Below are 13,888 nucleotides of genomic sequence, written 5' to 3'. Positions count from 1 at the left end.
TTGCTGAATTATTAGATTTCCAATGCCCTGCAAAACATTCAGCAGGATCCTCCTTTGAAAGACCTACGGATCTGCGTTGAAAATTGCCTTGGACTCTCTGGGAGTGCACATACCAAACACTTCACTGTGCAGTTCCTGCTGAAGTGTTGTTGGTGTAAGCACAGAAATAATAAACTGGGGTTAGCCGCATGCTTTAGAACAGGGGTGTCAAACTCAAGGCTTGCGGGCCGGATCCGGACCATGGGGTGCTTAGATCTGGTCTGCGGGGCCACCCTGGAAACAGCAAAATTGTTGGGGGCCATATGCTGACTCTGTAAACTGCTTAGAAAGGGCTGTAAAGCACTGTAAAGCGGTATATAAGTCTAAGTGCTATTGCTATTTCCTATGAAGTGGGAAGTATTTTCAAATCTGGGGAGAAAAACCACAGATTTGAAAATGTCAAGTTTCCAAAATTTGGGTTGTCCTTGTTATTAATCTGGTTACAGTTTGATTCTTAACGCTCAATTCAACAAATTGCCACAACCAACCAAACATCTTCTATTTTAAATGTTGCATTTTACATAAAGATACTACTAGGATTTTAACACGGTGGGTTTTGATGGTGGTAAAGGCAGCCAACAAGCAGTGCAGATCAGAGAGAATTTTTTTGTTAAGTTTCAAATCCTGTAGTATTCTATAGCTTCTCACTCTATCGTGAAATTGCACAGTAGGCTTCCCCAAGACCTTATTTTCTTCAGTGCCTGCTTTCTAGGCCAATTTATTAGCTTTTTTAATATCCCACAGATAACCTGGTATTTCTATCCAGGGGAGAGTTCAACAACTCCAAATGTGGTCGATCGCAGTTACTGCCCTCTTTTGATATATGTTATAAAAAGAACAAAAGGATGACCTCTTATCTAAGTTACACTAGACCTGAAAACTGACTTTGTGTCTACTTCTACCACTGATACAACACAGGAACCTGCACAATCCTAGATTGTTCCTATGATGTCATTTATATTTTCTACCTGAGTTCTACCTGAGTTCAATGGTTCAAATAGATTTGCAAGTAACTGTGATTCAAGGTTGCTTATTACTTGTAGGACATTCGGTGGCTCTGGACAAGGTTTTCTGAGGACCCAGCTTTTCTTATATTCATCTGCCTGTCTGAGCTGATTTAATAGACTTAACTTTTAACTAGATCCCATATATAAGGCATCATCATTTGACAGTTAGTTAGTTAGTTAGTTTATTATATTTATATACCGCCCTTCTCCCGAGGGACTCACAATTTTTTCACTCCCTCCCCATGGAAATCTGGTTTGTTCCTTCCCTACCAGCTTTCAAGGGAACAATTACAAGACATAGTCCATGGAAGGATCTGTGTGTGCTACCTGCTCTTACATATGCTGGTGAAACGTGGACACTAACCTCACAATCAATACAAAGTGGCACAAAGAGCCATGGGCAGATACATGCTCGGCATCACAAGACAAGATAAAAAGACCTGCATGTGAACTAAAGAACAAATAAAAGTGTACAATATCATCAAGAGAGTAAAATAATTGAAATGGAAATGGGCTGGTCACATAGCAAGAAGAACTGATGGCAGGTGGACCAAGGCAGTCATAGAATGGATCCAGTGGTGGGATTCAACCGGTGTAACAACCGGTTCGCTGAGCGCACGCTTTGCTTGCCAATGCACCACACGCACGAACCTAATAAAAAGCCCCCCCTGGCTACGGCCATCATATGCTCTTCTAAAGACAGCCGTGAGTTCAGGAGGACACCCAGATTGCGGGCCCTCTCTGTGGGGGGCAAAGATTCACCCCCAATAGTCAGCGATGGCACCAGCTGACTATACCAGGACGCCGGGAGCCACAGCCACTCAGTCTTGGAACGGTTGAGGTTGAGCCTATTTCTCCCCATCCAGACCCGCACGGCCTCCAGGCAGCGGGACATCACATCAAGGGCATCATTGGGGTGGTTTGGGGTGGAGATGTACAGCTGGGTGTCATCAGCGTACTGGTGGACTCACACCCCAAAACCACAGATGATCTCACCCAGCGGCTTCACATAAATGTTGAACAGAAAGGGCAAGAGGACCGACCCCTGCGGCACCCCCCAAGCGAGGCGCCTCGAGGTCGACCTCTGTCCCCCTGCCAACACAAACTGCGAGCGGTCGGAGAGGTAGGAGAACCACTGTAACACGGTGCCTCCAATACCTAACCCCCTCAACCGCTGCAGCAGGATACCATGGTCAATGGTATCAAAAGCCGCTGAGAGATCTAATAGGACCAGGACAGAGGAGCAACCCCTGTCCCGAGCCCTCCAGAGATCATCAACCAACGCGACCAATGCCGTTTCTGTGCTGTACCCCTGCCTGAAGCCCGACTGGTATGGGTCCAGATAGACAGCTTCCTCCAGGTACTGGGGTAGCTGTTGTGCCACCACACTCTCGACAACCTTCGCCACAAAACGAAGGTTGGAGACCGGACGGTAATTTGCTAATACAGCCGGGTCCAGGGATGGCTTCTTGAGGAGGGGCCTCACCACCGCCTCTTTCAAGGCAGCGGGAAAGGCACCCTCACTCAAAGAAGCATTTATAATCCCCTGGAGCCAGCCTCGTGTAACCTCCTTGGAGGCCAGTACCAACCAGGAGGGACACAGGTCCAATAAACATGTGGCAGCACTAAGCCTACCCAGAATCCTGTCTACGTCCTCGGGAGCCACGGGGTCAAACTCTTCCCAGATAATATTCTCAAGACTCGCCCCCATCTCCCTCCCTGGACTCATCCAGTCGGAGTCCAAGCCTTCCCGAATCTGAGCGACTTTATCATGCAGGAATTGCACAAAATCCTCAGCTCGACCCTGCAAGGGATCTTCCCGCACACCCACCCGAAGGAGGGAGTGGGTCACCCTAAACAGAGTGGTTGGGCGGTTCTCTGCAGATACGATAAGAGCGGAAAAATAGTTAGATTTTGCCGCTTTTATTGCCACTAGGTAGGTCTTGATATAAGACATCATCTGTATCCGGTCAGATTCGGATTGACTAGTCCTCCAAACACTCTCTAGGTGTCTTTTCTGATGCTTCATCTCTCTCAGCTCCTCGGAGAACCAAAGAGCCAATTGAGGTTGGCATCGGGTCAGAGGCCGCAAAGGCACGACGCGGTACAGAGCCCCTGCAGCCGCACTATCCCAGGCGGCCACCAGGTCTTCAGTCGAGTCATGTGCCAGAGTCTCAGGAAACGGCCCAAGCTCCATCTGGAACCTTTCGGGATCCATCAGGCGCCTGGGACGGAACCATCTAGTCGGTTCTGTCTCCCTGCGGTGGGGGGAAGCGGCTTAAAAGTCTAAGTGAAGGAGCGAATGATCTGTCCATGACAAGGGTTTAATGTCTAGGTCCCCTCTACCAAGATCGTTCAGCCACTGACCAGAGATGAAAATCAAGTCCAGAGTCCACTCACCCCTGTGTGAGTGGGGCCTTGCACTAACTGGGTCAGGTCCATGGCCATCATGAAAGCCATGAACTCCTGAGCCACCTCTGACGTCTCACCGACGGATGGCAGGTTGAAGTCCCCCATAACAATAGGTCTGGGGGTATCAACCACCACCCCGGCAATGATGAGTCCATGGAAGGAGGGCATGATGGAAGTGAACAAAGGAACCTGGCCAGCATATGACTTTATACAGACAGTCTTAGCTACAGTAATTGGAACTAAGAACTCCATTACTGTGAGGCAGTTGTAAGGTACAATGTCATGTGACCACATACATACACTTATGACGGTAGTTCCGGCAACTCCAGTTGCTATTGTTAGGCGAAATCTTTGTGGTCCCAGCATTGCGTGGTCATGTGTTCACCATTTGTGACCTCCTGCCAGCCTCCCCATTGACTTTGCTTTTGGAAGCCAGCAGGGTACTTAGCAAATGGTAATCATGTGATTGCAGGATGCTGCAATTTTGTAACTGTGAGCCGGTTGCCAAGGGCCTGACTCACAATCACATGGGGATGCTAGAGCAGCTGAAACTGTGAGGACTTGTCATAAGTCCCCCTCCTTCAGTGCTGTGACTTCAAATAGTTGCTGAATGAGTGGACAGTGCTGTCCTCTTCTTCCCTTCACTGCTTGTGAGGCATGTCCAACCTGGGGATGCTTTGTGAAGGCCATGCACCTGCAGAGCAATGGGACTGGCGGGGATGGTGGAGGGCGAGGTGGCAGGGCCATCGGAGGGCAGGGAGGCCAAAAGGGCAGGGAAGAGAAAGATATTGTAGGCGACTGGGAGACTTGAAGAGCATCCTGCAATTGTAAACATGGACAGGCTGCCAAGTGCCTGGATTTTGATCATGTGACTGCAAGTGTCCTGCTCCAGCATATAACTTTTATATGCTGGGGCACGACTGAGCCACTGTGGCGCAGTGGTTAGAGTGCAGTACTGCAGGCTACTTCTGCTGACTGCCGGCTGCCTGCAATTTGGCAGTTCAAATCACACCAGGCTCAAGGTTGACTCAGCCTTCCATCCTTCCGAGGTGGGTAAAATGAGGACCCAAATTGTTGGGAGAAATATGCTGACTTTGTAAACCGCTTAGAGAGGGCTATAAAGTACTGTAAAGCAGTATATCAGTCTAAGTGCTGTGGCTATTTTTACATTGTTGTTGCTCTCTAGCCCCATCTAGTGGCCGGAGGGACAAATACCAAGTATATTTTTGAAGCTGACCCCACCCATTACCCATCAGCCTGCACTCTCAAAACAATTGCATGCTGGGAAGCCAGACACCCATTTCCTTTAGCATTTGGAGAAGGCAGAAGCACAAAGAAGGCTCCATCTTAATCTGTGGCACATGGTTATCCAAGTACAAACCCACATCCCACACACAGAGCATCACTAGTAAGATTTAAATTGCTTATATTTATTGTTATGTTCAGCAGTAACTAAATAATGTCTATTTTGTATTTGGTTCTCATTGTTTGTATCCCTATTTTTCCCAGTTTCACCATATCCTGTTCTTTCAATAAAGAATTCAGGTCTATGCACACGGTCTGTTTTATTGGAGGATAGGTGGGTTTAGCTGCAAGTTGAGTTGCACACAGACTAACGTGTAGTGGGGACAGAACAGCAAGGATGCTGCTTCACCCTTAATTTCAAGGATCTTAACTACCATTCATTCATTGCAGCCGTGATGTTGAATAGTTGCTGAATGAATGGTCATTAAACTAGGACTATTTGTACCTAAACAAATAAACACAGAATTTTATTTCTAAGAAAACTCATTACTGCAAGGTCATTATTCTGGGCTGGATCTAGATTCAGTCACATTTAGAGTAGATTCACTAACCTGTCCTATTAAACTACCCTAAATGTTATTATGTTGGGATGCAACTTTAAAAAGTTGTAGCGTAGTAGCTAAAGTGTTGAATAAGTACTGGGATATCCAGTTTAGTCCATCTATAACTATAGAAGCTCAATATATTATATCGATTGACATATTTATTCATTCTACTTGTAAAATAATGAATCAGTACAGACTCACGGTTGTTTACAAAATAATCACTAAATTACCTATAGTAAATATAAGGAAATTAAATTAAAACAATCAGTAACCAACCAATGTTACAAAAATGTGATTATAATATTCATAAAGTAATGGAAAAATAATTACAATATAAAATTATATTATAATTTTATGATATTCATAAAGTAATGGAAAGTAATTAAAAGTCCAAATAAAATAATAATTAAATCAATCTAAGTAATTCAAAGCAAAATAAATTAAGAACAATAAGTCTTCAAGCAACTCTGTAGAAAACTCTACTAGGTTCCAGAATTTATCTGGAGAGTCCATTCCACAAGGATAGAACAGCAACTGGGAAACAATACTTCCTGGCCTCCACCGTTTTGGGCCAGGCTACCTCACAGGATTGTTGTGGGAAATAGTGAAGGATTATATATATGTATATATACACACACACACACAAACACAACTTATTACTGCTGGAGGAATAGTGGAACCTAAATCTAACAAATAAATAAATTAAAGCAAACCCTATATCATAGAACAAGGTCAATGCAATATCATTATTAGATTGGGTAAATTGGGATTTATGTATGAGATAAATGAGTTAATGGTAACTACATTGAACTTACCAACATCTGCCCCACTAAGGCTTTTTCCCAGAGGCCAGGGCCTCATGTCAATGGGCTTTCCATTAATAGTGAGTGACTGAACACACCCTTGGAAGCCATGATTGATTCCTACTGACTTCACAAGCCAATAAGCTGTGGGAGCACCGCCAAGGTAGAAGGGAGTCCGAAAAGTAATTTTGTTATATTGACCCTAGAAGCAGAAGGCAGACAGAGAGGAAACAGTGATGAGAAATTAAGCAAACTATTACATTTCTGTCTTGCTTTTCCTCCACAGATGTTAATGGGGCACATAGTATTCCTAGTCAGTTCCTCACCGAACAATTTAACTTAACCAAAATGGGGATTCAGACCATCATGTCTCAGGCAACTCCATAACTAGTTAAATGTAGGTAATACTCTATGATGAAATTGCTCTGAATTAAGTCTTACTCCAGCCATAGGAATCCAAGATTCTTCTTAATTGGTTTTTAAAAAAAAAAACAAATCTATTTTACAATTTTTCATCACTGTTGGATTACTGTTCACAACTGCACATTTTTGTGCAGAGTTCCTCCTCTGACCAGTAATACTGTTCTCTAGTTTTTGTTCTAAAAGACAAAAGAAGGACAAAAGAAGTCCCATCAATGGCATCAATGGTCAATCAGGAGATATTTCAGATTTTCTGGTAGAAATACTCCTGAAATGAGGAAATAACTTTAGTAGGGTTAGATTCAATAGAAATTAGAAGGGAGATTCCTCCGTTCTATAGGTTTTGAAAATATATATTTTTTAATCTGAAACTATTTTTTATTTATTTGTCAAACATGTACAAGATAACAAGTGTAGGTATGAACATAAACATAAACATAAACAAAGGAAGTAAATACAAATAGGGGACAGTAAGACAGGGACGGTAGGCATGCTGGTGCCCTTATGAACGCCCCCTTTACGGACCTCTTAGGAACGGAGTGAGGTCCACGGTAGACAGTTTGAGGTTGAAACTGTGAGGGTTTGAGGCGGTAACAACGGAATTGGGTAGAGCATTCCAGGCGTTGACCACTCTGTTGCTGAAATCGTATTTCCTGCAATCGAGTTTGAAGCGATTTACCTTTTTTTGATTACCTGCTTCTTTTCAAAGAAGCTGCATTCTCTAGATTCACATTTCTCAACCTCAGCGGGTTTAAGAAGTGTGAGCTTCAACTCCCAGAATTCCCCAGTCAGCAATTCTGGGAGTTGAAATCCACACATTTTAAATCTGAATGTAGATTCTATAGTTCAGGAAAAACAGAGTAAAAGACCTTTTATCTCTGATTCAGTTATTGTCTTTAGCTGTGCATTTCCTGTAAACTGGCTTATATAGCCATTTAAAATATCATGTCCCTTCACTGTTCCTTTCCTTCATTGCAATACTACATTGGATATATTGATACACCAAAAAAGAAAACTGATGTATTCTGATGTAAAGTCACTCTTGTTGTTGTTAGTTGCGAAGTTGTGTCTAACCCATCACGATCCCATGGACAACGTTCCTCCAGGCCTTCCTGTCCTCTACCGTCCTCTGGAGTCCATCCAGCCATCTCATTCTCTGTTGTCCCTTCTTCTTATGCCCTCAATTGTTCCCAGCATTAGGCTCTTCTCCAGTGAGTCCTTCCTTCTCATTAGGTGGCCAAAGTATTTGAGTTTCATCTTCAGGATCTGGCCTTCTAAAGAGCAGTCAGGGTCAATCTCCTCTAGGACTGACCGATTTGATCGCCTTGCAGTCCAAGGGACTCGCAGGAGTCTTCTCCAGCACCATAGTTGAAAGGCCTCAATCCTTTGGTGCTCAGCCTTTCTTATCGTCCAACTTTCACAGACATACATTATAACTGGGAAAACCATAGCCTTGACTTTTGTTGGCAGGGTGATGTCTCTGCATCTAATGTGATTTTGTACTTCCATCATCACTTTTATCCTCCTAAATGCATGGGCAGCTGGTTAAACATTGGAAGCTGGTACTGATGTAAGGTTTTTCCTTACTCAAAATACTTACAGTTTAACAGAAGCACTCCTCCTTACCTGAGTGGGAAGCACTGGCTATTGATTCAGAGATATTTTAAGATATATTTTTGTTCCCGAGTGACAAAGCAACAGCAAATGCACTAGTCTAGAGTTTTTGCCTAGTGACATCTGGAAAGCCAAGGGAAGGAAAAGGAGAGACGATATAAACGATACTACGGATAGTACAAGCCAGTGACGATTTAAATTAAGTTCTGGCTCCCAAAATATATAATTGGCCCTCTGAGGAAGTAGGATATTCAGACAGATGGTTTAATGTGGTTTGCTCCAGGCATTTGCTCTGTCTACATAGCAAGTCTCTATTTTGCTTTGTTCGTAAGGCCAGCAAGAACAGCTATCCTAATAGTTTACAGCAGGGGTGTGAAACTCCATTTTATTGAGGGCCGCATCAGGGTTGTGTTTGACCTCAGAGGGTCAGGGTGGGTGTAGCCAGCTTGGCATCACTCATGTCGGGGGGGGGGCGCCTGTGGTGGCCTGACTGACTGTTCTGCCAGCAAAAATGGGCTCCCGAGCTCCATTTTCTGTTGCAACGGCCTGTAGCCTTCTGCCAGTTTTCAGAAGGCAGAACGCTGCAGGAGGCTGTCACGGCCGAAAACGAAGTTGGGAGGGCTGAGCATGACCCTCCCGAGCTCCGTTTTCATTGGCAGAGGCACTGCAGGCTGGTCCTCCACTGTTTCCAGGGTGGCCCCACGGGCCAGATCGAAGCACCTTGTGGGCCGGATCTGGCCCCCAGGCCTTGAATCTGACATCCCTGGTTTACAGCATGGCAAATGAAGGTGTAAAGATTCCTAGCCACTGTGGAAACACCCATCAATTACCGTCTTCTCATTAACGTTGGTTGGTGCTGGAGGGAGGATATGAGTTGTAGCAGATAGCTAGAGTATCAGGTGTAAGTTACCTGTCGAAATCTTTAGTTTGCCTCAGAAATATCTTGTTACTACTTAATAGAACAGAAGACCAAGATATGTGTAAATAGACTAGACTTTCACTATGTGATAGAGATCAGGATCTCTCTAAATACTGAAATCATGGTCCAGGAGTTCCAGGGATTGAAGCACCAATACCCTTAGAGAAACCACTGAAAGAAGTCATCCAGCACAGTCATTGTTGAAGTACAACAATGTGTGAATGTAATCAAGAGAAGATGGAAAATACTATTTCTACATGACACACAAAAAAGCCAACATTAGTGGAGGAGAGAAAGACTGTGGCATGTAGGTATGTTCTTAAAGAATGGTTAAAGCATCTCCAAACTGAAATTAAGGAAACTTGTACTTCATCCAGTGGTTCACTGCCCCCGATTTTGAGAATTCTGGGGTTTTTTTTTACTTCAAAACAAACTATATATAGAATGCTAAATATAGATTGCAGTAGGTTAAAATGCAGTATTGCAGGCTGATTCTACTGACTGCTAGGGGTTCAATCCTCACTGACTCAAGGTTGCTCAGCTTTATATCATCCTAGGTCAGTAAAATGAGGACCCAGATTGTTGGGGGCAATTTGCTGACTCTGATGACTGCTTACAGAGGGCTGTAAAGCACTGTGAAGTCTAAGTGCTGTTACTATATTATTGCCTTTTATCGCCAGTAACTCACCTGCGATTTTCCAGGAACTGGTGGACTGTTATCCAAACTAAGCCATCCATCTACTCCATCTCTAAATACAGTCACACTGTGCCAACCGCCCAGTTTAATTTTGTCCTTGCTTGTCATTGTTGCAATTCCAGTTCCACAGTTGAACCTGAGACCAATATAGGATAATGTGAGATAATCAAACTTAGATACCTGGGTGCCTAAATTTCAGTTTGTTTGCTTGTTTGTTTGCAGACCATCACAATGGCTTTCTCTATCATCAAAGATTGCTTACTCATTTGACATGTATTGATATTTTTCTATTAAAAAGGAAATCTGTAAATCATTTGAAGAAATCAGCAATGCAGTACTTACCATACCATACCTACCACATGCTTAAAGAGAAAAAAAGAGATTGCCAAAGTTTGAGATTTCATGACCTTACACCCAAAACTCAAAAAAAAAAAAAAATCCCGAAAAATCCGCAGAGTTTGAGCATTTTTAATTTTTAACCCTGTACTATATTACCAAAATATTAACTAGTCTTACCTCTTAAGTGTTAACAATTCCATATTTTCATAGCCTTAGTACTTCTACAGAATCTGGCCCTTAAAAAATGTCTTAGCAATCCTTATTTTAATCTGTCCTTTTATGTTTCTTTTACTGTCGGCATAAGAAAAAATCTTTCTTAATTCTTTTCTTTGACAAAAGGACTTCAAGGATTTTGAATCCTCTAATTGTAGACATGAAAAAGAGAATGTCAATTAAATAAATAAGAAACTATCAACTTCCTGAAATGATTTGAAGATTCACAGTCTGCCTTGTTGATGGCCCAATGCAACAAGGGAATACTCCCAACTCCCTGACAAGAGCTAGCACTATAGTAATAATTCCAGTATTTTATATATGAAAAGAAGCTGCCACTGAGTTGATTGACAAGGAAGAAGACTGTAAGTTATGGTCTCCTGACCTTGTGCTTATCTCCACTTATTTTTAAGTGAACAATCTGGAAAGAGTAAAAAGATCCTGTAGCTATTTTCCTTTATTGCTTACCGGAACTGAACATTTTGCCTGATGATTGCCAGTGACATGAAATCACCCCGTCCATGCTCATTCTCTCCACAGTACAGAAGCAAACCGTCCTCTCCTTCTGCCTAGGAATGCAAAAAGAAAATCTAGAAGTCATTTAGAAATACAGTGGTACCTTGGTACTGGACTGCTTTGAAGCTCGTCAAATTTGGTACTCAACGCATTTTGCCATGAACATTTTGTTCTTGGTACTTGTCATTTGTTTGGTACTCAACACACAAGCTTGCTGGTGTTGGTTGCCTTGTGACTAATACATTATTCCTGATGGGAAAAATTTGTTTGGTACTTGACCAGTGGTGAAATCCAAATTTTTTTACTACCAGTTCTGTGGGCGTGGCAGGGGAAGGATACTGCAAAATCTCCATTCCCACCCCACTCCAGGGGAAGGATACTGCAAAATCCCCATTCCCACCCCACTCTGGGGCCAGCCAGAGGTAGTATTTGCCGGTTCTCTGAACTACTCAAAATTTCCACTACTGGTTCTCCGAACTGCTCAAAATTTCCACTACCGGTTCTCCAGAACCTGTCAGAACCTGCTGGATGTCACCCCTGTACTTGACATTTTTGGTACTCATCACGTCTCCTGCAATCAATTAACAAGTACCAAGGTACCACTGTGTATTGTAAAGCTGGAAAAGGTATAGATAGAGGCATCGGAAAAAGGGGACGGTTCCCTTTAAAGAGACTGTACCATGGTGTGTGTGGAGGGGTGTCTGAACAAATAAAATAATATAACTAAATTTATGCATCATGTGAAAAATGTAGACAAAGAAATGTTCTTCTACTTTTATCATTTAGAATTTAGAGTTATGGACTCAAATGAAATGTAGTGATTTAAAACCATAAAAAGAAATGGGGCAGAAGTATCTGCACAAAACGTGGAATTAACTGTTATCCGTTGGAGTGATGGTCACTGGTATAGATTGTTTTTTAAAAGAGAACCAGAGGAACTCATGGACTGGATTGTCAGTCTTGAGTGCCGTAAATACCCCAAGATCAAAGGTGACAGTTTTTGTATATTTTTGAGTTAGATTTTGACTAGGAGTAGTCTCTGCCATTGCCTGCTTCCTATGACTGAGGGACGATTAGAATAAGCACCGTTTGTGCTAACACTAGAACCATTGCTTAGGGAGGTTAGGAGGAACATGGAAATAAGAGGAATGAGGGTTAGGCACCAGGAGGTGAAAGCTCAGGCATATGCGGATGATCTAGTTTTCATATTGGAAGATCCATCAGAATCAGGACTGAAGCTATTACAGTTACTTAGGGATTTTGGGAGAGTACTTAGGGATTTTGGGAGATTTTGGGAGAGTCAGTTGGAGGGACTCCTGGGGTTGCAGATAACTAATAGAATAAAGTATTTGGGAATTTGGCTGACAGCAAGGTGTTCATCGGTAAAGGAGGATAATTATGTTCCCCTTTATAATCAGACAGTTAGAGATTTGGAAAGGTGGAAAAATTTACAGCTATCACTTATGGGAAGGATTGCTGCCGTCAAAATGTACGTCCTCCCCAAATGGTTGTTTTTGTTCCAAATTGCCCTGAGAAGTTTGGCTAGGGAATTCTTCAACACCTTGAACAGAGTTATTTCTAAATTTATTTGGCAAAGTAAAAAAATCAAGGATTAATCTCAGGATGATGCAGGAACCTAAAATTAGAGGGGGATTTGGACTCCCAAATTGGGAGCTTTACCATCAGGCAGTCATTCTGATATGGGTGAAGGATTGGATCACCCTGAAAAGGAGGCGGCTATTGGTGGCAGAAGATTACGGTCTTCAACATGGTTGGCACTACTTTTTATGGTCAGGACAGTCAGCCCGACCGAGGTATTTTCAGAAGCTCTACCCATTTTTAAAGGTGTGACACAAAAACAGATGAAGTTTCAGTCATATCATCTTGACTGCTATCTTTATTTTTTTATTGTATCTAATGGTTTTTGACCAATTTCCATTCCAATGTTAAAAGGGCCAGTGATATATAGTGCCAAATGGGAAACTCAAATGAGCTTTTCAATTTCTCTGTAAAACCATGTTCTGATTTAACTAACTTTTGTTGATTCTGTTCAAACTTTGGCACATTCTGCATATCAAATACACTATTTTAAGTTGCTCTCATACAGAACGGCACAGAGGTATTCTGCAAGATGCTCACATTTTCTTTTCTTTCTAAATGTATTAACAGATTTTCTTTGACTCATTCATCCGTTAGTTCAAATGTTGCATAGGTTTTAACAAAGCCTTTTTAAGTTCAAGACTGCATACACTTACCATAAATTCAACAGTAATTTGGAATGTTTGATAGGAATTCTTAAGAGGCTCATAGGAGACATAGGAATATCCAAAGAATTGAGGATACTGAATATTGATATCTGAAAGTCAATAACAAAGATATTGCTTAGCAGTTAATCATCAAATAATGGACTGTAGTCCAGGACATGGTTGTCCCAAAGGTGCTTTTTCAGGAGGCAACTGGACTTTCTTGTTTTTCTTTGAAGATGTTTCGCTTCTCCAAGAAGCTTCTTGGAGAAGAAGCTTCTTCAGTCAATATCAAGTTCATGACTGGGATAGACATGGCAATAGGTCAGCCATTGGGGACTGGCTGGAATAGGACATGGTAGCAAGGTCAGCCAATGTATAGGCAGAACAACTAAGCCAGCCAATGAGGGCTGTTTGGTAGCTGAAACAGATTGGAGCATGGGCGTGGCTTAGGTTAACCGATATGTATAAATGTAAGTTGTGTGCTCCTATTATTGTCCTTCCTTCTGTTAACCATGCTTCTGTGATTATGCTTCTGATTCCGAGAACTGCTCTGGGTATTGTATATATGTTTCATGTATTACTATGTATATAAAGAATTTTCTTATTTAATGAATCCTGCTGCATCAGTTATCTATGTGTGCTTTCTGGATGTGTTTTCTTCAACAAACTCTGAAAATATTTATTATCAATATATTTATATTGGAGAAGAAGACTCCATTGTCCTGTCAGAGCTGAAGAAGCTTCTTGGATAAGAAGCGAAACGTCTTCAGAGAAAAAACAAGAAAGTCCAGTTGCCTCCTGAAAAAACACCTT

At 42.3% G+C, this 13,888-nt stretch overlaps 1 protein-coding gene across 1 annotated transcript in view; it reads right to left on the bottom strand.

Moving 5' to 3' along the window:
* EGFLAM (EGF like, fibronectin type III and laminin G domains) overlaps positions 1-13,888 on the bottom strand; it is a 125,209-nt gene that overhangs the window by 31,162 nt on the left and 80,159 nt on the right. Inside the window, exons 10-13 of the mRNA XM_034440767.3 lie at positions 13,085-13,185; positions 10,782-10,882; positions 9,753-9,897; positions 6,124-6,313 (exon numbers count right to left, since the gene is read on the bottom strand). Of these exons, the coding sequence (XP_034296658.2) occupies positions 6,124-6,313; positions 9,753-9,897; positions 10,782-10,882; positions 13,085-13,185 (537 nt within the window). The remainder of the gene's footprint in view (positions 1-6,123; positions 6,314-9,752; positions 9,898-10,781; positions 10,883-13,084; positions 13,186-13,888) is intronic.

The sequence above is a fragment of the Pantherophis guttatus genome, chromosome 2, assembly GCF_059756535.1.
Source record: "Pantherophis guttatus breed Tessera chromosome 2, ASM5975653v1, whole genome shotgun sequence".
Taxonomy (NCBI): domain Eukaryota; kingdom Metazoa; phylum Chordata; class Lepidosauria; order Squamata; family Colubridae; genus Pantherophis; species Pantherophis guttatus.
The sequence above is the reverse complement of the archived record's forward strand: the minus strand, read 5'-3'. Positions and strand labels throughout refer to the sequence as shown.